The 22,446-nt window shown below is 46.8% G+C and overlaps 1 protein-coding gene across 2 annotated transcripts in view; it reads left to right on the top strand.

Annotated features, from left to right (window-relative positions):
- The window catches only part of DMRT1 (doublesex and mab-3 related transcription factor 1), a 113,524-nt gene that overhangs the window by 61,736 nt on the left and 29,342 nt on the right, over positions 1-22,446 (top strand). The window contains exon 4 of one of the 2 annotated variants that reach the window (XM_086684949.1): positions 6,425-6,569. In XM_086684949.1, coding sequence (XP_086541075.1) covers positions 6,425-6,569 — 145 coding nt within the window. Of the gene's footprint in view, positions 1-6,421; positions 6,570-22,446 lie in introns of both variants that reach the window. The other variant, XM_086684948.1, reaches the window with a different exon arrangement.

Raw genomic sequence — 22,446 nt, 5'->3', positions numbered from 1 at the left:
TCCGTGAACAGCTAGACCACAGTTTGGTCTTCACGAACCTCTTCCAGCCGTTGCCTGGATGGAGTGTTCGGCTCGGGGTAAGACCAGACTCTTCCTGGCTGACGTGCTCCCGGACAACCGGCACGTGCTGTTGAGGAATTTTATTTTTTTTTACAGGAAGTAGGGTCTAATATTTGTACGTTTTGTTGGGATTTTATTGTTACTATAAAAAAGGGGTGACTAAGGTATATAAAAAGGAAACCTGTGGTTCAGATTTACTGCGCTGCGTGTCCTCCACGGTTTAATAAAATAAAACCCAAAGCTCTTAGGTTTTCCTCCGGGGTTAATACTAGCATCATGCACGTTCCCCGCCAGCCCAGCTCCTATCTGTAGGTCACACTCTGGTTCAGAGACTTGGGGTGGGTAATAAGATTATAAAACATGCCTCTTGCTGGCCGGCTAGCACATGCTAATAATCATGGGAGTCGTAATTCACCGGAATACTGGGGTTTTAGGTTTTCCTTGGTTTGCGTGTTTAATTTAAAGGAATAAAAAATAAAATCTTGAGAAGAAACAAGGTAGCACTGCATGAAGCGGAAAAAATTATATCCTTTAAGCAGAACTGAACGCTTCCTCTCGTTTGTGTGCAACTTGTACAACTTCTATCCCTCGGTAGAACTTTGCTGTTTCAGCTGGAGGTGTGGGGGAGGGCAGGGAGGGCGGGGACTAGGCTAGTCTAAAGCGGGTTTTCTCACCCTTGGCCCTCCGTGAAATGTGGGGCTGGATAATTCTTGTTGTGCGGGGCTGGCCTGTGTATCGCAGCACCCCATCTCTCCTCACCAGATGCCACAGCACACCCTTCTCCTCGCCACCCCCCCAACTGTGACTCACAAGTGTCTCCCCACTTTGCCAGGTGTCCCCTGGAGGACAGATTGCCCCCAGTTGAGTATTACCGGCTTAGAGTAAAGCAGGTTTCCCCAACATTTCCTTCTTTACCCATTTGTCTAATCCGAAAGCAGCCAAGGTTGTGGTGGTTTTTTGTTTGTTTGTTTTTGAGTTACAAGGGAACTAGAGTTTTAATTTATTTTTTAGGTTTATGTATTTTGAGAGAGAGAGTACGTGAGTGAGGGAGGGGGAGAGAGAGAGACCCAAGCAGGCCCTGCACTCTCAGCGCAGAGCCCAGCATGGGGCTAGAACCCATGAACCATGAGATCATGACCTGAGCCCAGATCCAGAGTCTGACACTTAACCAGCTGAGCCATCTAGGTGCCCGGGATATACAGTTTTTTTTTTTTTTTTTAAACATTTTTTTTTTTCAACGTTTATTTATTTTTGGGACAGAGAGAGACAGAGCATGAACGGGGGAGGGGCAGAGAGAGAGGGAGACACAGAATCGGAAACAGGCTCCAGGCTCTGAGCCATCAGCCCAGAGCCCGACGCGGGGCTCGAACTCCCGGACCGCGAGATCGTGACCTGGCTGAAGTCGGACGCTTAACCGACTGCGCCACCCAGGCGCCCCGACAGTTTTAAATCTCATTCTGCCACTCCTTTCTCTGGACAAATCACAATTCGATTTTAGCTTCAGGTTTCAGAGGGTAACAAATGGACTTAGAAATACTACAGTTGACGCTTGAACCGCACTGGGGGTTTGCACTGCATGAGTCCACCTATGCGCGACTTTGTTGTGAGAAACACAATACTGTCCTGTAAATGTGTTTTCTTTTCCTTTTGTTTTACTTTTTTTTTTGTTTTTTTGTGTGTTTATTTATTTTTGAGAGAGAGAGAGCATGAGTGGGGCAGGGGTAGAGAGAGAGAGGGAGACGCAGAATCTGAAGCAGGCTCCAGGCTCCAAGCTGTCAGAGCAGAGCCCCATGTGGGGCTTGAACTCACGGACCACGAGATCATGACCTGAGCCGAAGTCAGACGCCCAACCAACTGAGCCACCCAGGCGCCCCTCCTTGTGTTTTCTTAATAGCATTTTCTTTCTCCTAGCTTTCTTCATTCTAAGAATACAGTTTATGTGTATTAATTTGCTATTTATGTTATGGGTAGGACTTCCAGTCAACAGTAGGCTATTTAGTAGTTAAATTTGGGGAGAGTAAGAAGTTATATGTGGATTTTCAACTGCACAGGGAGTTGGCACCCCTGACCCGCTGTCCTGTTCAAGAGCCAGCTGTACATACAAGTCTACAGCCTTATGTCCAGAGATCACATGGATGGTTATTTGTGGATTATTCTTCATGTTGGATGTGGCTGAAGTGATAAATGGCTCAGAAAATTCACATTTTAATAACCTCAAATGGAGTCTGACCCTTTGTATCTCTTTTCCTCACAGTCTTTTATAGCTCAGTGATCTTGGGATTCATTAGGAAAATCGAATGTTTGAGATCAAATCAGTCCTTTTCTATTTCCAAATAATCCTTGTTATCAGGTGCTTTCTAAAAACAGAAGAGGCATTAAAGGAAAACAGACGTGCATGGGTTTGAAATGTGTTTATCTTTTGGTAAGCTCTTTTTGAAAGAGGAACAACACTCTACAGTTTATTTGAATTTCTTTTCAAATAATATGCACCTTGAAATTGGCAGCGGTTGACCTATCTATCAGACTTAACCTTTTGCCTTTTTTACTTAATACTGGAGATGTTGGGGTTTCACACTTCTTGGGGCGTAGGAAATATGTCAGTACATCTAGGACACTGCTTCTCAATCTTGGTGTTACATTAGAATTACCTGGGGAGCTTTGAAATAGCCCAAGGCCAGGCCACCTCCCAGATTACTGAAATCAGACACTCTAGGGATGGAGCCCAGGCATCAGTGCTAGGTGATCTCCTCCCTCTCCTCCAGTGGGAGTGAAGGTTGTGACCCAGGCGTGCCTTTTTATGAATAAAGTTTTATTGGAACATAGCCACGTTCATTCATTTACCAGTTGTCTAGGGACCATGCGGTTTGCAAAGCCTAAAATATTTCCTGTTTGGCCATTTACCAAAAAAAAAAAAAAAAAAAAAGGCATGCTGATCCCTGCTGTAGACTCGCAGTGAACATTTTTCAAACGTTTTGAAAAGAGGCTTTATACAAATTCCCAGTAGAAGAAAAAAAAAAAATCCAGCATTTTGCAGAGCCAGCAGGTTCAAGTACTGTCGGTTTACTTGTACACTGGGAAAATTGAAAAGCATTTTTCTTGCAGATGTTGTCACACCGGGAGGAGATGTCACCAGCTCCGTGGCTGGAGTGGGTGGTGAGGAGGCTTCGTTGTGTGTATGATGGCGCTTTGTGCTCTAAAGCTGACCCCTGGCTTCCCATTCAGTGTTCATTACTTAGACTGTGTAATTGACTTGAGGGAAGTGTGTAGAGGCAGAAACGGCAATTTGAGGGTTTGAAGATTGTTTGAGGTTGTTACCACCACTGCAGTGATTCTAGATGGCGGCAGACCCCCGAAAAGATTCCTTTCACGCCGAGGAATCTCACGTATAAAAAGAAAAACAGTGAAAAGTTAAAGTGCTCTTTACTTCGTTTCCATCCTCCCTCAGCTCAAGCGGAAAGTTGATGGTTATAAACCGTGTTGGTTGCTGGCCTCTTACGGGTGTGAAGTAGGAGAGAATGTATCATTTGGTCTAGTCCCTGGTCACCAGAGTGAGAGTTTTGAGCCAGCAGAATCAGCATCTCCTGGGACTGTGCCAGACTGAGGCCCCGCCCCATATTTACTGAATCAGGATCCACTTAGCCTCAGGCCATTTGCATGCCCAGTAAGAGAGCCCTGGGATGCACTGGTTTAACTGATAACTGGGTGCTGTGCAGTTAGGTGACTGCTGATTGTCACCACCCTCCTAAATGATTTCATGGCCCCTTAATTGCTCTCCTGATGTGGGCTGCTCATTAAGGGCAGCCAATTTTTCCCCTTTGCCTATTTCCAAGTATGGCTTGCTTGCCCTCTTAGTAAGGACTTAGGTGAAGGTAGAAGATGAAAATTGGGTGACTGAGCTAGGAGAGATACTGTTTCATATGTTTCAGGGAAACAAACTGGAAAGAGAAAAGGGAACTTCCCAGAAAACTTCAGTTGAAAGAAATTAATCAACCAGAATAGAGTCTTCTGGGCTTCTCCAAGAAGTAATGTGCCCATCAGAGCATTCATTTGTGCTGGGTGGGGGGGGGGGGGGGCACTTGGGAGGGGCAAAAATGAGTCCCTTGAGCTTCTCAAATCGGCAGACAGAAGGTTAGGAACTCTGGCCTTTCCGTGTCAAACATTCAAAGTACATGTAGGCCTGTAGTAATTGGAAAACTGTCCAAAATTTAACATTCATAGATAATCTTGAGGAACCCTGCCAGCCTCTGTCATGTTAGTATGATTTATTTGATTGAAAGACATGATTTTGAAATTACTCTTTAATCCTTGGACAATATTGATTTTTCCTGAACGTTACCTTACATTGACTTTTTTTTTTTTTTTCAACGTTTATTTATTTTTGGGACAGAGAGAGACAGAGCATGAACGGGGGAGGGGCAGAGAGAGAGGGAGACACAGAATCGGAAACAGGCTCCAGGCTCTGAGCCATCAGCCCAGAGCCCGATGCGGGGCTCGAACTCACGGATCGCGAGATCGTGACCTGGCTGAAGTCGGACGCTTAACCGACTGCGCCACCCAGGCGCCCCTACCTTACATTGACTTTTAAATAAAGTTAATGTCACCTAAATTTAATTTTTTTGTTTATTGTTGAGATAGCGTGTGAGCAGGGGAGCGGCAGGGAGCAAGGGAGACAGGATCTGAAGCAGGCTCTGTGCTGACAGAGAGCTGATGCGGGGCTTGAACTCCTAGGCCGTGAGGTCATGACCTGAGCTGAAGTCGAAAGCTTAACTGACTTGAGCCACCCAGGTGCCCCTAAGTTTAATTTTTTAAATGCAGTATAAATCATTGAAGTCTAGCTGTTCTTGCTGGGGAGATAACGATCACATGTTTTGTAAAGCTCAGTGTCTGTTCCAGGGGCCATACGGGAAACAGAACAGGTCTCCATGTTTGTGGAAATGGCTAGGAAGTGCTGAGAAAGCAGAAGGGGGGCCCCTTTTAAGTCTTTGAGTGAGAGGTCAAAAAGCTTAGTTAAAAGCTGCCTCACTGTCCCAAAGACAGAGTCCGGTTGCCATAAAGACACAGGACTGTTGGGGCGCCTGGGTGGCGCAGTCGGTTAAGCGTCCGACTTCAGCCAGGTCACGATCTCGCGGTCCGTGAGTTCGAGCCCCGCGTCGGGCTCTGGGCTGACGGCTCGGAGCCTGGAGCCTGTTTCCGATTCTGTGTCTCCCTCTCTCTCTGCCCCTCCCCCGTTCATGCTCTGTCTCTCTCTGTCCCAAAAATAAATAAACGTTAAAAAAAAAAAATTAAAAAAAAAAAAAAAGACACAGGACTGCTGAGGCTGGCTGCCACCGCTGCTGGAGGGGACGGCACGTGCCTGCCTTCTGCCCTCCATGTCTCACTGCATGTCCGGTTTGCAGAATCCACATCACCTCCAGAACCCTGGTGACAGGAGGGTCTGGGAAGCGGAGATCCCACACTTGGGTTTCTTGCTGCAGGAAGAGCATGGAACAGCGTGGGAAGAGACGTTGAGGACAGTATCCAGCACATCACCATCGTGATGACAACAGCTTACCCTTACACATGCTTTGTGTGTTGTCTTTTAAAAAATATTCTCTTAGGGGCGCCTGGGTGGCGCAGTCGGTTGAGCGTCCGACTTCAGCCAGGTCACAATCTCGCGGTCCGTGAGTTCGAGCCCCGCGTCAGGCTCTGGGCTGATGGCTCAGAGCCTGGAGCCTGTTTCCGATTCTGTATCTCCCTCTCTCTCTGCCCCTCCCCCGTTCATGCTCTGTCTCTCTCTGTCCCAAAAATAAATAAATGTTGAAAAAAAAAATTAAAAAAAAAAAAAATTCTCTTAAAAAATATTTTTACTTACTTTTGAGAGCGAGAGAGAGACAGTGCGCGAGCAGGGGAGGGGCAGAGAGAGGGAGACACAGAATCCAAAGCAGGCTCCAGCTCCTGAACCGTGAGATCATGACCTGAGCCACCCGGGCGCCTCTAAAATATTCTTTTTCTCTGAATACCGTGAGCTAACCCAAGGTAAGATGCCAGGTTTACACATGAGGCTCCTGGCCAAATAAGTTAGACGGAGTTACAGCGACGAGCCAGCTCCTACGCCGTGCTGTCTCCTCTCTATTGCTGTGTTTTCCGTAGTGCTGGTTAATTATCATGTGACTAAGTGGGGCTTTAGGGGAGCTCTAGCAGGGACCCCAAGATAGAAGAGGCACTGTGAGGAGGCACACATCCTTAGTATAGCTGCGGTCCATGCTCTGTTCATGGTTGAGGATACTCCCAGCATCAGTGGGCTATTCCCCTTATAGGCAGGTCTTGTAATAATTGTAAAATGCAGCTTTGGGCTCAACGTCGCCTTTCTTTTTTTCTCAAGCAGATGAAGAACTCGGAGAACCGCCACGCAATGAGCTCCCAGTACAGAATGCATTCTTACTACCCGCCTCCCTCCTACCTGGGCCAGAGCGTGTCCCAGATCTTCACTTTCGAGGACGGCCCCTCTTACTCGGAAGCCAAAGCAAGCGGTAGGTGCCCGGTTGTGCAGAGCCTGGATTGGGGTAGAGGGAGGCCGAGCGTCCAAGGCCGGCTCTCTGGGCCTCTCCGAGGGCTTGCCGGTCAGGAGCCCTTGGAAGATCACTGTGCCTCCTCTGTGAGTATCCTTTACAGCTTTTAGTTGTGGGATGTTTTTGCTTCTCTAAATTAATACCACATGATTCTTTTCTGAATGCCTGGAGTGCCAAGAATACAGTGAGAGCCTCCCTCCCATCAGAAGCTAACAGATATATTTTCAGGAGGATCAATATGAAATACAAACTCAAAGGAAAGCGTGGTTCAAATCCTGATCATTTTTGGCGAAGTGTTTCTGTGTACTGAATACCTGTTTTCCAAAACTTTTCCATTCTCAAATTGAAGGCGTATTCATCTTTTGGGGGAGCGAATAGAATAATAAAACATTTTTGAATACCATAGGCCTCAGAGTTTATGCAGTAGCAATGCAAATAACTCTGGTATAAAGGCTTTAAAATAAAAATGACTTTAATGAGCCAAAGCACTTTGAAATACACAGTTCCTCAACTTCAATTTTAACCTTCTCCCCAGTATTTACACTGTTGAAGATGGGCAGGTCTCTCATGGCGGCTGTGTTTCCAGACCCCATTTTTAAGATCTTTATATTTAAGCTTTATCTTTGGACCTAGGAAAGTGAGACGCATATACATTCAAGGCAGCAAGTAGAAATCAGGGCAGTAGCAAGTGGTGTGGTAGTAAATCGACTCTTGGAACCCACCCTGTACTACATAAAAAGAGAGGTTTTCAAAATAACTTGACCGTCTACAAAATAACTTGACTCTCTTGGTAAAGCAAGTGTTTAGGGAAGGAGAATCAGAACCATGCTTTGATTTCCAAGTTCAAAACAAGTCTAAAAAAGGTGGGCAATTTATACTTTATTTGCCATACCAAGATGAAATAGAGGACTTCATTAATGTTGAATATAGAGTACAAGGGAACTGATCACTTTGAACTATAGACGGATGGAAGTACACGTTGATTTTTTTTTTTTTTACTTTGACTCTTCTTGTCAGGAGTGTACAAACACAACTCTGTATTATAAATATTCATACCATAGGACATATGCCCATATGGTCCTTCTTTCTTACTGTCTCTGATTCTATGTATTTTTCTGGATTTTAAGCTCTTTGGGGACAGCGAACACATGTTACATACCTTTTTACCTGCTATGATGCCTTTCATTTGTTGTTGATTGGTTGAGCCAGTGGATGAATGAATGAATAAATGAATCAGGTATTATTTTTTAAGTGAGCTCGCTCTGTAAAGAAATACCAGCCTAAAGGGTCAGGATCCTAATTCCTTGTCTGATGGAGTCAGTACAGAATTAGCGATGAAGCAGTTAAAGAAACGTTCGTACAGAAAATTAGGAGCGAAACCTACTTCCAGGAAGAAATTGCCTGAGCTTCTTGCTCCTGGAATAATGGAATATTTTCAGAAGCCACTCACACTCTTGAGAGAAAGGTGTAAATTCAGAGCAGGGCAGGAAGATAAAAAGATAAGAGGAAATTTATTAGAGCGGAGAGGGACAGCTCTGAGGAGGAGCAGGGGGTTTTTTGAATTTATGGCAGCAAAGGCAGAGGCTCAGAAGGAGAGAGGTTACAGTCCAGGACCGGAAGGACCAGCGCTCAGAGGGAAAGACTGTGTGAATAACCGCTAGGATTGGTTACAACTTCGCTGGTGATACTTGGGCTTGAAAGTGAGAGGAGGCCTCAGACTTGGACGTCTGGCGCCCCGCCCACTCACCACTAATTAATCAGGAGGGTGGAGCTTCCCACAGGAGGGGCTTAGCTGGGAAGGGCCGCAGTGAAACTCAGTAACCTCTGCTTTCCAGTTGCCATGGAGCAGGAGAATGTGAATTCATAGAAAATCTACATGTCAGCTAATTTTTTAAAGACATGCGGCTTCATGACTTCCAAGCGCCTGGTATTTGGGGCTTCTGCGTTGCATGCAGTGTTTACAGAGCAGGTGGAAGGGAAGAGGAAGTTGTGTTTGGGGGCCACCAAGGGCACCCTAGGCGTTATCTCTTGGAACGATGGATCCTCAGTTTTACCGTCAGCACTGACACAAGCAGGAAGCACTTGGGGCAACGAGGCCCTTTTGCCAAGTGGGGCTGAGGCTGGCGGCAGGGTGCAGTGGGCGGGGGTAGGGGCAGCAGTGGGTTCACCTGTGACAAGGTGGCAGAGGCTGGCCATCAACCAGTTGCGTTTCTCACTCCTGTCAGGTTTGAGTTGAGATCCTTTGATCGGTTGAGTTAGTAAGGTATGATTGGAAGATCTAAGTGGGGACTTGTAAGTAATTAGAAAAGTTGGTTGGTTTGCAGTAGGTTTAATGTTTAAAGTATACATTTGTCCATTAAATTAAATTTTTCTTCAGTTTCTTTTTTTTAAAATGTGTATTTTTGAGGGGTGCCTGGGTGGCTCAGTTGGCTAAGTGTCCGACTTCAGCTCAGGTCATGATCTTGTGGTTTGCGAGTTCGAGCCCCGCGTCGGGCTCTGTGCTGACAGCTCGGAGCCTGGATCCTGCTTAGGATTCTGTGTCTCCCTCTCTCTCTGCCCCTCCACTGCTCATTTTCTGTTTTTAAATGTTTTATTTTTAAATTTTTAAACATTTAAAATTGTTTTTAAATGTTTTATTTTTAAGAGAGGAGGGAGAGAGAGAGAGAGAGAGACGAGTGGGGGAGAAGGGCAGACAGAGAGGGAGACACAGAATCCGAAGCAGGCTCCAGGCTCCGAGCTGTCAGCACAGAGCCCGACGTGAGGCTCGAACTCACAAACTGTGATCATGACCTGAGCCGAATCGGGTGCTTAACTGACCGAGCCACCCGGTCACCACTCTTCAGTTTCTTTCAAGACAAGCTTAACCTCTGTACCGCTTAAATGAGTCCCGGTTCAAAGTTTTCGTCTGCTTTTGCTGCGGATTGCAACATATGAACAGGCCGTGTGTGGTGGAGGATTACAGGGAAAGCTTCCATTTTCCTGTGTTGCTGTTTAATGGCTTTCTTTGTCAAAAAGCTGGGAAGCATTTCTTCCCCTTTCCATGTCCTGACCTATCAGGAGGTAGATCAGAGAGACGGCGAGGCCTGGTCGTGGTGTAGGACTTTGTAAGCCACCGCGAGCACTTTGGCTTTTATTTCAAGTGACACGAGAAGCCATGGAGTTCCAGTGAAGAGGTGACACTGTTTTGTGGTTTTGGAAGATCACGCTCGCAGCTGCGTAAGAACAGACGGTAGGGATGAAGGTGGAGGCGGGGGGGGGGGGGGCGGCAGAAGTTGTCATAATCGTTGCAGAAGGTGGCAGTGGCTTGGTCAGGGTGGGAGTGTGGTGGTGAGGCAGGCGGTTTCGTTCTAGATCCGTTTCGGAGAGAGAACCAGCAGGATTTGCTCATGGATTTGGGATGGGCCAGCAAGGGGGAAGTGAGGGAGGACTCCCTAAGTTCTGACCTGACCCAGGAGTTTGCATTTATTGAGGTAAAGAAGACCGTGGGAAAAAGAGGTTTGTGGGGAGCTAGGACTTGAATTCTGCACATAGGAAGTTAGAGATGTTCATGAGTCATCCGAGTGGATCGTCCAGTAGGAATTGGATGTATGAAGTCCCAAGCTGAGAGACCGTTGCTGGAAATAAAAAAACCTGCGAGTGGGGCGCCTGGGTGGCTCAGTCAGTTACGCATTCGACTTCAGCTCAGGTCGTGACCTCACAGCTGTGGGAAGGTCGGGCTCTGTGCTGACAGCTCAGAGCCGGGAGCCTGCTTCACATTCTGTCTCCCTCCCTGTCTGGCCCTTCCCCTCTCAAACTCTGTCTCTCTCTCTCTCTCCCTCTCTCTCTCTCTCTCTCTCTCTCTGAAAAAGTAAATAAACATTAAAAAAAAAACTTACCAAAAAAGAAACCTGCGAGTTCCGTGCCTCAGTGTTCCTTGAAGCCAGTGTGATGAAAGCCCCCAGGGAAGCGAGTGTAGACAGAGCAGAACGAATGATGGAAGTTGGAGCCCCAGGGCCCTCCAGTCTCCGCAGGTGCGTCGCACATGAAGAGGACCAGTGAAGGAGATCGTGACAGGAGCAGCCCGTGGGGTGGGGGGAGAGCTCTCGGGGATTGCTATCTTGGAAGCCATGCGAAGACAATGGTGCATTGAGCAGAGCCACGGAAGTTGGTGGGTCAGATGAGGGCTGGGATCGACCATTGGCTGTTGGGAGGTAGAAATGATGGGGGACCGAGGCCAGTGGGGTTGGAGGTGGGAACCAAAGCCGGGCTGCATTCGGGATTGCGTGGGAGAGAAGGTTGGGGGCCCCCCAGGCTGGGCACAGACAGGTCTTCAGGGAGTTCTGCTGGGAGGGCAGAAGTGACGTGGGCTAGCCGCGGGAGGGGAGCGGAGTTCAAGGAAGATCTTTCTGTCTTTTTCGAAGAAAGGAGACGGGTTTGTGTGCTGACGGGAGTGATCTCGTGGAGGGAAGTTTGCTGGTACGGGGTGTGTGGGGCAGGGCCACCGCCAGCAGGTTCCGTGGCAGGGTGTTGAGTCAGCAAGACCAGACGGGATCCGGGGGGCGGGGGGGCGGCTGTGAGTGCTGAGTTACTGGTGTAGGGAGAGGTGAGCAAAGGACCTAAAAGCAAACAAAAACTTAGTTTGACACAGCGATTTTACGTCTGTTGAGTCTCACTTGAAACTGGGGGCTTGAATTTTTTTGTCTTTCCTTTTTCTAGGAACTCGTTTGTTTGTTTGTTTTGGAAGCGCAATCCACCTGTCATAAAATTAACCATTCACCATTTTGAAGTCTACAATTAAGCGGCGCTTAGGACCTTTGCAGTGTTCAGCAGCCATGACCTTTATTTAGTTCAGAGGCATCTTTATCTCCCCAGAAGGAAATCCCATACCCGCTAAGTGGTCTTCCCTTACTCAACCCTACTCCCCCCACCCCCAGCGCCCTGGCAACCACAAATTTGCTTTCTGTCTTAATGGACTTGCCTATTCTGGAAGGTTCATGGGAATCGTACAACATGTGGTATTTTGTGACTGGCTTCTTTCCCTTAGCGTAACATTTTCAGGGTTCTTCCACGTTGTGACAGGTAGTAAGTACTTCACTCCTTTTTATGGCCTACTGAGAGTCCATTGTGTGACTAAACCACGTCGTCTTCTGTTCATCAGTTGATGGACATTTGGGTTGTTAGTACCTTTTACTGGTTATTGTGAATAGCACCGCCGGGAATCTTCGTGTTCTTTATTTGAAGACCCGTTTTCAGCTCTTCCGAGTACATCCTCAGCAGCGGAATTGCTAGATCGTATAAGTCTGTGTTTAACTTTTTGAGGACCTGTCGAACTCCTCTGCCACGCCATTGCATGTTCCCACCAGTGTATGAGGGTTCCGATTTCTCCAGCCAGCTCTCGTTACTTTCCATCTTTTTATTATGATCTTAGTAATTCATTTTTGTTGTATCTTATTAAAGCATCAGACCGTGGGGGATTGTAAAATGTTCATAGTAACAGATGCAGGGGGTTCCCGAAATGGTGGCAGGACCGCCCTGAAACTAACGCTTCCTGGCTCCCAGTAAAGAGGTGCGCCTCCACAGCAGTGTCTCTGCGTTAACAGATACACTCGTGCTTATGGGCGGGCGACATTTCATGTCCGTAAGCAGGCATCTTTCTCTACGTGTTGGATTCTTGTGTATAGGTTCTTGGAGTATACTTGACTGGCCAACCCCTGTGAAATGGTTTCAGTTCACAATGAGGAAGATGAACACACTTTGATTTTTTTGTCTGTTTATTTTGCAGTCTCGGTGTAAAGTTAGAGCTGGTATGTTTCGGTTTCTTCTGGTTCTTTGGCGCCTTCCGGTGCAGACCCAAGTGGCAGGCCCCTGTGCAAACACCCTTCCTTTACATTCAACCTCTGCTCTTTCCGGGAGAAAGAAACACTCATTTGAGATGCTCCTTATATATTATGAGCTCTTCTTGTATTATTCATTTTGCACCCATAGGATGTCAGCAGCTCCGTGAAGCAAGATACAAAGCATTTAAGTTTTCCCCCAAAGGTCAGATGGCCAAGGACAGTGGAAGGGCCTCTCTGAGTTGAAAGCCTTGTCTTCCTTCTGTGATGTCTGGGAAGCTTGCAGAAGTCTAGGCGTTCCCAGACATGACTTTTTTAATCCATTCGGCATTAGCAATGTTGTAGCTGAGTGACTCTAGAGGTGCCTGATTTCACTGATGGCATCGGCTCCCTCCCCCACTGTTGTCACGACCACACGCAAAGTGGTTAAGCTTTCACCCCGTGGAGTGGTTTTGCTTCCTGCTGCGTGTTGGATTTTAGCAAAAGACCATCCATCTCATTTCTCAGGTGAGAACACTGACGCGGTGCTGCCTGTTGGAAGCACCCTCAGGTCTCCCCCTGCTCACCATCTGGGATGTCACCACCGCCCTTTCGTGAGGGGATGTGAGCTTCTGCCACGGCCCCTGGGTGGGGTGCTGGAAACATTCTGTGCTTAGCATCTCAGTGGAGCCACCACTAACCAGCTGTGTAGCCTTGGGAGTACCAGACTCTCCTCCTGGACCCTTGTTTCCCTCACCCCTTAACAGAAGGCGAGGGGGTGGGATGTGTCAAACCCACACAGGTGTTATGAGGATGAAATCATGTCGCCTATGGAAACAGGCTCTGTAAATCACAAAATGCAGCAAGAGACGGCGAAATACTGTACAAACTTCCACCATTCCTTTCTGCAAGGGGTGTGTTGACATTTCAGGCAGTTCTTCTTGTCAGGGAGAAAGATGTTCCGAAAATGTTTTAGAGTCCTGCTCAGACAGGAAGGAGGGGAGGCCAAGGCATCCGAGGGCTGCTTTTCTTGTGTATATTCTGCTCTGAAGTGTATGGCAAGCCTGCAGGGGAGAAAAACATTGACCCTTTTCTTTCTCTGCTTTAAGGAAAGCTGAGTATGTTTTATGCAACATTTATAAAATGTTAAGTTTAAACTTATCTCTTTAGGAAATGACTTACCATTCGCTAAATTTTAAAGAAAAGCACTTGACTAGTAAACCTGTCTTTATGTAACCGTTTTATTTTCAGCTCCAGCTTTGTACAGAAAAGTATGTGGGGCATTCGTTGGCAATGACCATAGAGGCCAATGTGTGCAAGGCAATGGATCCCACCCCAGGAGAGGAGATCTGGCTCAGATCCCTAGCTCTGGGCCTGATTGTACCATGCTCATTTAATCTCTTCCAGCCTTACTTCCCTTATCTGGAAGGTTGAAAAATGTAATAACAGCTTTACCTATTCTATATGGGCCACATAAACAATTATGTTAAAAAGGCATGGAAGAAGTTGTCAACTCCCTTATTCCCATATGAAGACCTGTCACCATGTCTTAAATATCTTCTATTCCTGCAGGTGACTGGCAGTGGACTGTGCAAATAAAAACCATTACAATCTAAGGAGGGCCTATTGTTTAGCCCTACGGGGGCCCTGTTTGAAACTAACCACATGTGTATTGTGATTCTTGAAATTAGTTAGTCATTGTGGTATTCTGAGTAAGGAAGATGAAGCATAATAATTTAATAAGCGTATAATAAACATTTAGAACTAGCAGCTTTGGAGGCTTATTTTTAATGTATCACAAGTGATATGTTTGCTAAGAAAAGCAGAGGGAACAACCAAGGAAGAGGGGTACGGAAGGACACCAGCAGGTTTCTTTGTAGCTAAAGAATATCCCTGAAAGCGAACTGAAGTGCCGTTTGATGCGGGCACACTGATTTCCATTGTTTCTTCAAACCTCTTTTTCTTCCAACGTGAAAAGAGCCCCCTACAAGGCAAACTGTGGGAAAGATTGAGAACTGAGGGGCCTCCAGCATGTCTTCTGTGTAAAACACTGCCCCCTGACCAGGCCAGCACCAGTCTAGAAAGAACAGGCACTTCCCAAGGACCTACCTGAGGAAGGTCAGACTCACATAAGAAGTTCACTCACTGTAGCCCTTTCTGCAAGAGTTATCAGAGTGTGGCCTCACACAGGGAGCACAGCTATCATGCTCATTCAGGTTTGTGCTTTGCCAGGGGGCCTCACATCATGCCCTGTTCTCAAAGGGCTCCTGGGGTCGTTCGTAGGTTCTTGGATGAATAAGAAACCGACCTCTGGATCCTTCCTGCTGGTGCCTCACCAGCCTGGAGTCAGGTGTTCTGGTGAACCGGTCAGTGAAATAAAGCAGACATGGGCAAATGTAGGGTACAACCTCCAGGCTACAACGTATCCTGGATTCATGTCACGTAGAATATTCCCCATATTCCCTTTGGAAAACTCAAACTTAAAAGACTTATTTCTTTGCATATATTGCATATATTGTTATTTTGATGAGTAACACAGCCCTGCGAGTGAGGTCAAGAGGGGCTTCCTCACTAACCATACTTAAGAGAGGCCAGGTGGGGGTGGGGCACTGTGACATCTCTGGCCTTGTTGTCAGTGTTGAGGAGCAGGAGCCAGCATAGGAACTCAGGTCTCTGAAGCACTCCTCCGGGCGTTCCTTCTGCTAGGATATCTTATGGTTTCTCTTCCTGCCCTTCCCTCACAGTTAGATAGCTCTTGCAACGTCTGTAAGACAAAGTTCTGTGTGCTCGGTGGGGATAACTCATTTAATTCTTTTTTTTTTTCCCTGAGAGAGAGAGAGAGAGCACATGCAAACAGGGTAGGGGCAGGTAGAGAGAGAGAAAATCTTAAGCAGGCTCTATGCTCAGTGTAGAGCCCGACATGGGCTCAATCTCCTGACCTGAACTGAAATCAAGAATTGAACACTTAACTGACTGAGCCACCCAGGTGCCCCTCATTTAATTTTTTTAAAGTTTATTTCATTATTTGTTTTGTGAGAGAGAGAGAGCATGTACACATGAGCTGGGGAGGGGCATAGAGAGAGAGAGAATCCCAAGCAGGCTCTGCACTGTCAGCACGGAGGCCGATGCAGGGCTTGAACTCACATACCATGAGATCATGACCAGAGCTGAAATCACGAGTCAGACGCTTAACCGATTAAGCCATTCAGGCGCCCCCAATTCTTACAGTAGTGTTATTATCCCCATATTATGTATGAGGACAATGAGGCACAGAGACAGAGGAGAAGAGGTCCTCATTTCCAAGTGGCAGATAGAGAAACTGAGGAACAGTGATGACTGACTTAGCTTGTCTAAGGCCTCACTGAGCAACAGTCTGGCGTTCTCATGTGTGAAAAACTTTCATGGAAATGGTGGCTGTCATTGGGGGGTTGGAAATGTTCTATCTGCTGAGATCAAAGATATGCATGCAATAGTAATACTTTTTCTGTAACAATAAAACTCTGGAACCTACTCTTTCATCATATGCATCATGCAGGAATAGCCCTTCTAGGGATGTCTTTCTATAGCATGTGGTTATCACAGAAAACAAAAACAAAAACAACAAAAACGCTGTAAAGTAGACTTAAAAAACCCACCAGCGTATCAGGTATAATATTTACATTGCTCTTCCCAAAGCTAAATGTAAACTATAGAATGTCTCTTTGACTTAGCACAGTAAAGCCAACCTTTAATTTTGTGGTTATATATGTATTTTCTTTGTATTTAACAGGACAGACTGTTGGTATTTGATGAAGGCAGACATAATAAAATTAAATAACTAGTTATCAGATTTGAAATTATAAATGTAAATAGAAACACAATCAGCTACTTTTCTATAGTAATTTTTATTTTCTGTGGCTATTCTGTGTTATTTTAAAATTAGGGTGAATAAGGGTCGCCTGGGTGGCTCAGTCGGTTAAGCATCTGACTTCAGCTCAGATCGTGATCTCATGGCTTGTGGGTTCGAGTCCCACGTTGGGCTCTGTGCTGACAGCTCAGAGCCTGGATCCTGCTTCAGATTCTGTGTCTACCTTTCTCTCTTCTCCTTCTCTGCTCATTCTCTCTCTGTCTCTCACTTTCTCTCTCAAAAATAAATAAACATTAAAAAGAAATTAGGGTGAATTGAAGGCTTGTCTGTTTTCCCCAGATACTTTTTGAGAAAGGCAGTATTTTACATTCTCCCTGGTCTGTCCGCAGCTTATTACGAGGCTGCTTTTTACATCTTTAATTTATTTATTCTCTTAAAACTCTAAGTTCAGTATACAGGGCCCCCTTTGCAGGGGTTTTCCTTTGGGCTAAAGAAGATGGGTCTAGAACAGGGCACAGAGGGTGAGCTCTGGAAACTATGCTTTTAGGAACTCCTGCGTGTCCTGACATAACTAGACTGAACATAATTAACTAGAAGACCATGCGTGCCCGTGTCGTCTGTGCTGATTTTACGTTGATGGAGTTCAAGTGAGATGTCTGGTCCCCTGCCTGCCTGATCATGCAGGGAACCCAGCCTTCTGTGGGCACATCACACATCACTGAGTTTGCCGATTCTGTTGCTCATTCAGCGACCATTTCTACTTAAAAATCCTGAAGAGGTAGCATCCCCCTGGGCACAAACTTGGGGGATACAGCAGCCACTCTGGCTAGAGCATCCGATGTCCTCACACGTGAGATTTCATCTCCGTCTGACCTGAATGCACTGGGCCTCAGTGATGCTTTCCCGGCCTGGTGCGGAGTAACTCGGGAGTTTATTTCCCCCCCTCGGCTCCTCAGAGGCACGGCCCAGGCCAAGTACAACTTGAATAACCTTCAGGAGAGCTGTGCTGTCCTTCTGTCGGCCGCTGTCTTTGAAAATTGCCTCCAGAGTTAGTGAGCAGGAACAGTTAAGATTTACAAACAATGATGAAGCTTGTCAAGCATCTTTCACCATCCATCATCCAGGTGCCGTGCCTGGGCGGTGAAGTGTTCTTCATAAAAACCAGCTCAGTGTGAAATACACCTCGCTGCAATGTTTACTGCTCTGAAGCTCGTCAGCGGCCCTTTATAGTAAATCCAGATTGCGATGTGACATTACAGTATATCATTGCCCGGCGCGGTGGGGTTTACACTGCGAATGAGTGCACTGCACACCAGATGAGGTGTCCAAATTGAGTTATGTCAGAATTTGGCTGTTATATGGGGATAGCTTTTGTTTTCCGAACACTGAAAGTTAGCTTTATATGTATTTATATATAGGCATATACTTCCCATCTTGCGCATATACACGGGTATACAATATAGGCTGAGGTCAGCTTCCAACTGGGCTTCTGCTGTAAAGAATGGTGGCCAGCGTTTATGTGCCTTCCAACCGTTGTTCCCTGAGACTGGCATAACTTTATGGAATCTTCGCGGGGGGCTAGGGTAGATGGTTACTTCACTGCGGAAGTGGGGTTGCCTCTGTCCTGCGTGCACTGGTCATTTTCACCGTCCTTTCTTAACAAAGCCAAGGAACCCTTTCTCCCGGGATTATTGCAATATGCGGGAATGATCCCTGTGATGAGGGGCAAAGCGAAGAAACCCCACAGGACCGCTCCGCCTGCCGTGGAGCGCTGCACCTGTCAGCCGAGCACATGCACTTGGGGAGGTCTCTGTGAAGGCAGTTGCTTATTTATGGTTTTTCTAGTGGGTATCAAAATCCTAGTGCTGCCTCTGTTATCTTGAAAGATGCTGCTTCCAAGAAAAGATTTATGGTGTTTTAGCTTAAATCTGCAAAATAAAAGACCACACTGAATTTATTGCATGATCGGGTTTATTTACATTCACCCTAAAAGTGCTGATATTAAAAATGAGCTCCATAAAAAAAAAATATTCAGGCCCTGCAGCCCCAGGATCATCTTCTTAACACATATATTTTTAAATTCTGTCTTCAGTGTAGCAGGGAACCCGTCAGGAGAACCGTCTTGCGGTCTTTTCGTATCTGGCGCCACAGTGAATCCGGGGCTCCCGGTGTCGCTACAGTGAATCCGGGGCTCCCGGTATACACCCAGCCTAGGGTGGGGGTCCTCCCCCCTCCTTTAAACGCAGTGGTAAGCCCCCCTCCCGCCCCTGCCCTCTGCTCTTCTTCTGGCCGTTCTCTCTGAGTCGCAATGTCTTCTTACTGGAGATTGATTAACGGTGCCACTTCTGAGCTTCCTCAAGCGGCACAGGACACAATTGCGGGAATGCGGTGCTGGCCTCTAGAGGTGGGACAGGGGCCAGAAGCCGTCCGTTGGCTCCGGCGCCAGGGGAGGGACAGAAGAGCCCCCACGTCTGCCCAACGCATTCTGTCCCTCGGGGGCTTCGCCATCAAACGCAGGATGGCCAGTTAAAGTCAAATTTCAGATTGAACCACAAAAAATGATTTTAATATAATCATGTCCACAACACTTTATTATGCTAGAAGTTCTCTATTTTGTCTGAAATTTAAATTTAATTCAGTGTCCCGTGTTTTTATTTGTTAAATCTAGCCATCTTCATGCTCCATTCAAGTCTTAAGCATCGATTTAGGGCGCTGGGGTGAAAGGCAGAAATGAAACATGGACACAGGCCAGCGATGCTTTCTGGAAGCATCTTCAGCAGTTGTAAGAGTCGCTTCGTTTATATTTCTATAAAAACTAGTACAAGAGGCAGCGCTGACCATGCTTGGGGATGGTCTCTTTTGGTGAAAGCCGTTTGTGGGTTTCTCAGTGTCCCACTAATACAGCAGCGAATAAAAATTACTCCGCTGGCTGCTCAGAATCAGAATGGAAATGTACACGGTCTGTGTTTGGCTCAGTTGTATCCGTGTGCAATTTTGCCAGGCACAACAACAACTCTTGTATCCGCCACCAGGATACACGCGGGCGGCTCGGTCCGTACCCGAGTAATAAACTCCAGGAGTGCCGTGACCTGGCCTCGTGCCTGGGATGTGAACCATGGTGGAGAGCACGGGACAGGGACCCTTTCATGTCAGCAGATCTCGGGAACACATTCCCTTCCCTTCCCGTCCACAGAAGAACAGCTTTGCCTCATCAAAGCCTTGCGGGGCGGGGCGGTGGAGGGGAGTTGCCACGTGCCCAGCCGTCTTGCTCTTATTCGGGACTTGGTCGAGGTCTCTCTGTAACCTAAGGGGGAGGTTTTGCTTCCTCAGGTAGAAACCGGGATCACAACCGAACTTTATGGACGAAGGTTCCAAATACGTAGCCCTGCCCGAGCATGTTTGCCTTTGTTACTAACACGCTTAAGAGGTGGCCTGGGGCTTGATTGATTGATTTGTTTGCTTATAACAGCTTTATTGATACATAGTTCACACACCATAAAATTCATCTCCTTAAAGCGTACAGTTCAGTGGTTTTTAGCGTGTTGACAAAATTGTGCCACCATGACTACAATCTAATCCCAGAATGTTTCCATCACCCCAAAAGATTCCCCATATGCAGTCGCCCCTCATTTCTGCCTCCCTCCCAGCCCCTGGAAGAAGCCACTGTCTATTTTCTGTCTGTGGATTTGCCTATTCTAGATATTTCCTATAAATAGAAGGCTAGAAGATGCGACCTTTAGCACATGGCTTTTTTTCACTTAGTATTACGTCTCCGAAGTTTGTCCCCGTGGTACCCATGTGACAGCGCTTTGTTCCTTGTCGTGGCTGAACAATATTCCATTATGTGGAAGGGCTTGGTTGGTTTTGAGTTCAGAAACTATCGCAGGGCCCAGCAAAACTATTAAACCGCAAGATTCTCAAGGTGAAATACGTGTTTAATCTCATTCTAGTAAATCTCTAGCTCTTTGAACTCAACACATGAATGCCCGTAATGAGTAGAACCCTACTACAGGAAATGAGAGGATCTTCTTGTTTTCTGCTAATAACCATTTATGTTCTTCTGCCAGGCCACCGTAGTAAACTCACACAGGTTGGGTGGGTTAAATAACAACTTTATGTCCTCACAGCTCTGGAGGTTAGAAGTCCCAGGTCAAGGTGCGGTTGGGGTTATGGCCGGCCGCCTCACTGTGTCCTTCTCACGTGGCCTTTTCTCGCTGTGTGCTCAGAGAGCCAGAAAGAAAAAGAGCTCTGATCTTCTCTTATTCTTCTTAGAAGAATACTAGTCCTGTCCAACCGGGGCCCCACCCATATGACCCCATTTAACCTCAGTTAACTATCTCCCTGAAGGCCCAATTTCCGATACAGTCTTACTGGGGTCTAGGGATTCCACATAGGAATTTGGGGCAACACAGTGGAGTCTGTAACACTGTTGAAGAACTCAGTGTCTCTAAACATCTCCTCCTCTTTTTTTTAAAATTTTTTTTTTTTCAACGTTTATTTATTTGTTGGGACAGAGAGAGACAGAGCATGAACGGGGGAGGGGCAGAGAGAGAGGGAGACACAGAATCGGAAACAGGCTCCAGGCTCTGAGCCATCAGCCCAGAGCCTGACGCGGGGCTCGAACTCCCGGACCGTGAGATCGTGACCTGGCTGAAGTCGGACGCTCAACCGACTGCGCCACCCAGGCGCCCCAAGATCTCCTCCTCTTGATGAGGTACTTGGGACATAGGAGAAGGACGGTGAGGCCTGGTGAACCAGTGTGTTCCTGGTCCCGTGCTAATGTCTGGAATTTGCTGACCACTCACTCGCCTTCCAAACTCTCTGACATGCCGATTAGCCCATGGCATACCCTGGTCTCATGGTCAAATCCCCAAAGCAGGGGTTTTTTCCAGAGATGGAGTCTTCCACAGTCGAGCACACTCCAGTCACCAGGAGTACTTCCCTTCCAGGTTGTTACTCTTCTTTCTGCATTCCCCGCCCCCGCCCCCCCCCCCCCCCCCAACGAGAGTTTGGGAACTTTCTTTTTTTCCTATTTCTGATTTTGGGAGAAGGATTTCCAATTTGTCATCACTGCCCTTGTAATGCACTGCATAACTTTAAACAATTCACGCCAACGTAGTGCTACAAATTAGTCTTTGCTTATTTTCCCGGCCATTGTGGCAGAGATTTAGGGCCTTCACACACAGGGAAATGAATGAGACAGCAACACGTTGTTTCCAGATGTTATTATGAACCAATGCAAAGGTTACTTACGGTGAAGTTATCACAGCACTCATGGCCCAGCTAACGTCCCTTACAGATCAGCCAAATACTAAAAATCATCTCTTACTCCAGAGAAGCCCTGTTTAATCCTTTTTATTTTATTTTATTTTATTTTATTTTATTTTACTTTACTTTACTTTACTTTACTTTACTTTACTTTACTTTATTTTATTTTTTATTTTTAAGGAGGCTCCTCCCCCAATGTGGGCCTTGAACTCACAACCCCGAAGATCAAAGAGTCATATGCTATACCAACTGAACCAACCAGATGCCCCCATTTTGTTTGATCCTAACACCGGTCTTGTCAGGTAGTGGGAGGAGTTTTCCTTCTGACACCACTGGGTGTCCTGCGGTTAAATTAGGTTCTGACACTAACTACCCGAAGTTAGCCCAGATCCCATAGGTTAAGAGCCCAATCCCCCAAGACTGTCCCCACTATAGACGCCAGCCAGAAATGGGGTTTCCAGGCTACCCACGTTTTTGCCTGGCCTACTACAATTTGGGGGGTTCCCACAACTCCTCCACAGGTTTGATAAATCAGTAGAATGACTCAAGGAACTCAGGAAAGTACTTTACATATTATTACTGGCTTAATATAGAGGATAGAACTCAGTAATAGCCAAATGGAAGAGATGTATAGGGCATGGAATGGGGACAGGGTGGAGGGTTTCCATGCCCTTTTCTCACCACCCTCCCAGCACTTCAGTGTGTTCACTAACCCAGAAGCTCTCTGAACCCTGTCCTTAAGGGGGTTTTATGGAGGGTTCATCATTAGGCATGGTTGATTGAATCATTGGCCATTGATGGTTAACTCAATCCCAGCCCCTCTCCCACCCCTGGATGTTGATGGGGTAGGGCTAGAACTTCCAAGCTTCTAACTAAGCCTGGGTCTTTTTGGCACTTGACCCCTATCTTAAAGCTGTCTAGGGGCCCACTA

The sequence above is a fragment of the Puma concolor genome, chromosome D4 (genome assembly GCF_028749965.1).
Source record: "Puma concolor isolate L17-30 chromosome D4, mPumCon1.1.hap2, whole genome shotgun sequence".
NCBI lineage: Eukaryota > Metazoa > Chordata > Mammalia > Carnivora > Felidae > Puma > Puma concolor.
Note: the sequence above shows the minus strand (reverse complement) of the source record. Positions and strands in the feature narration are given on the sequence as shown.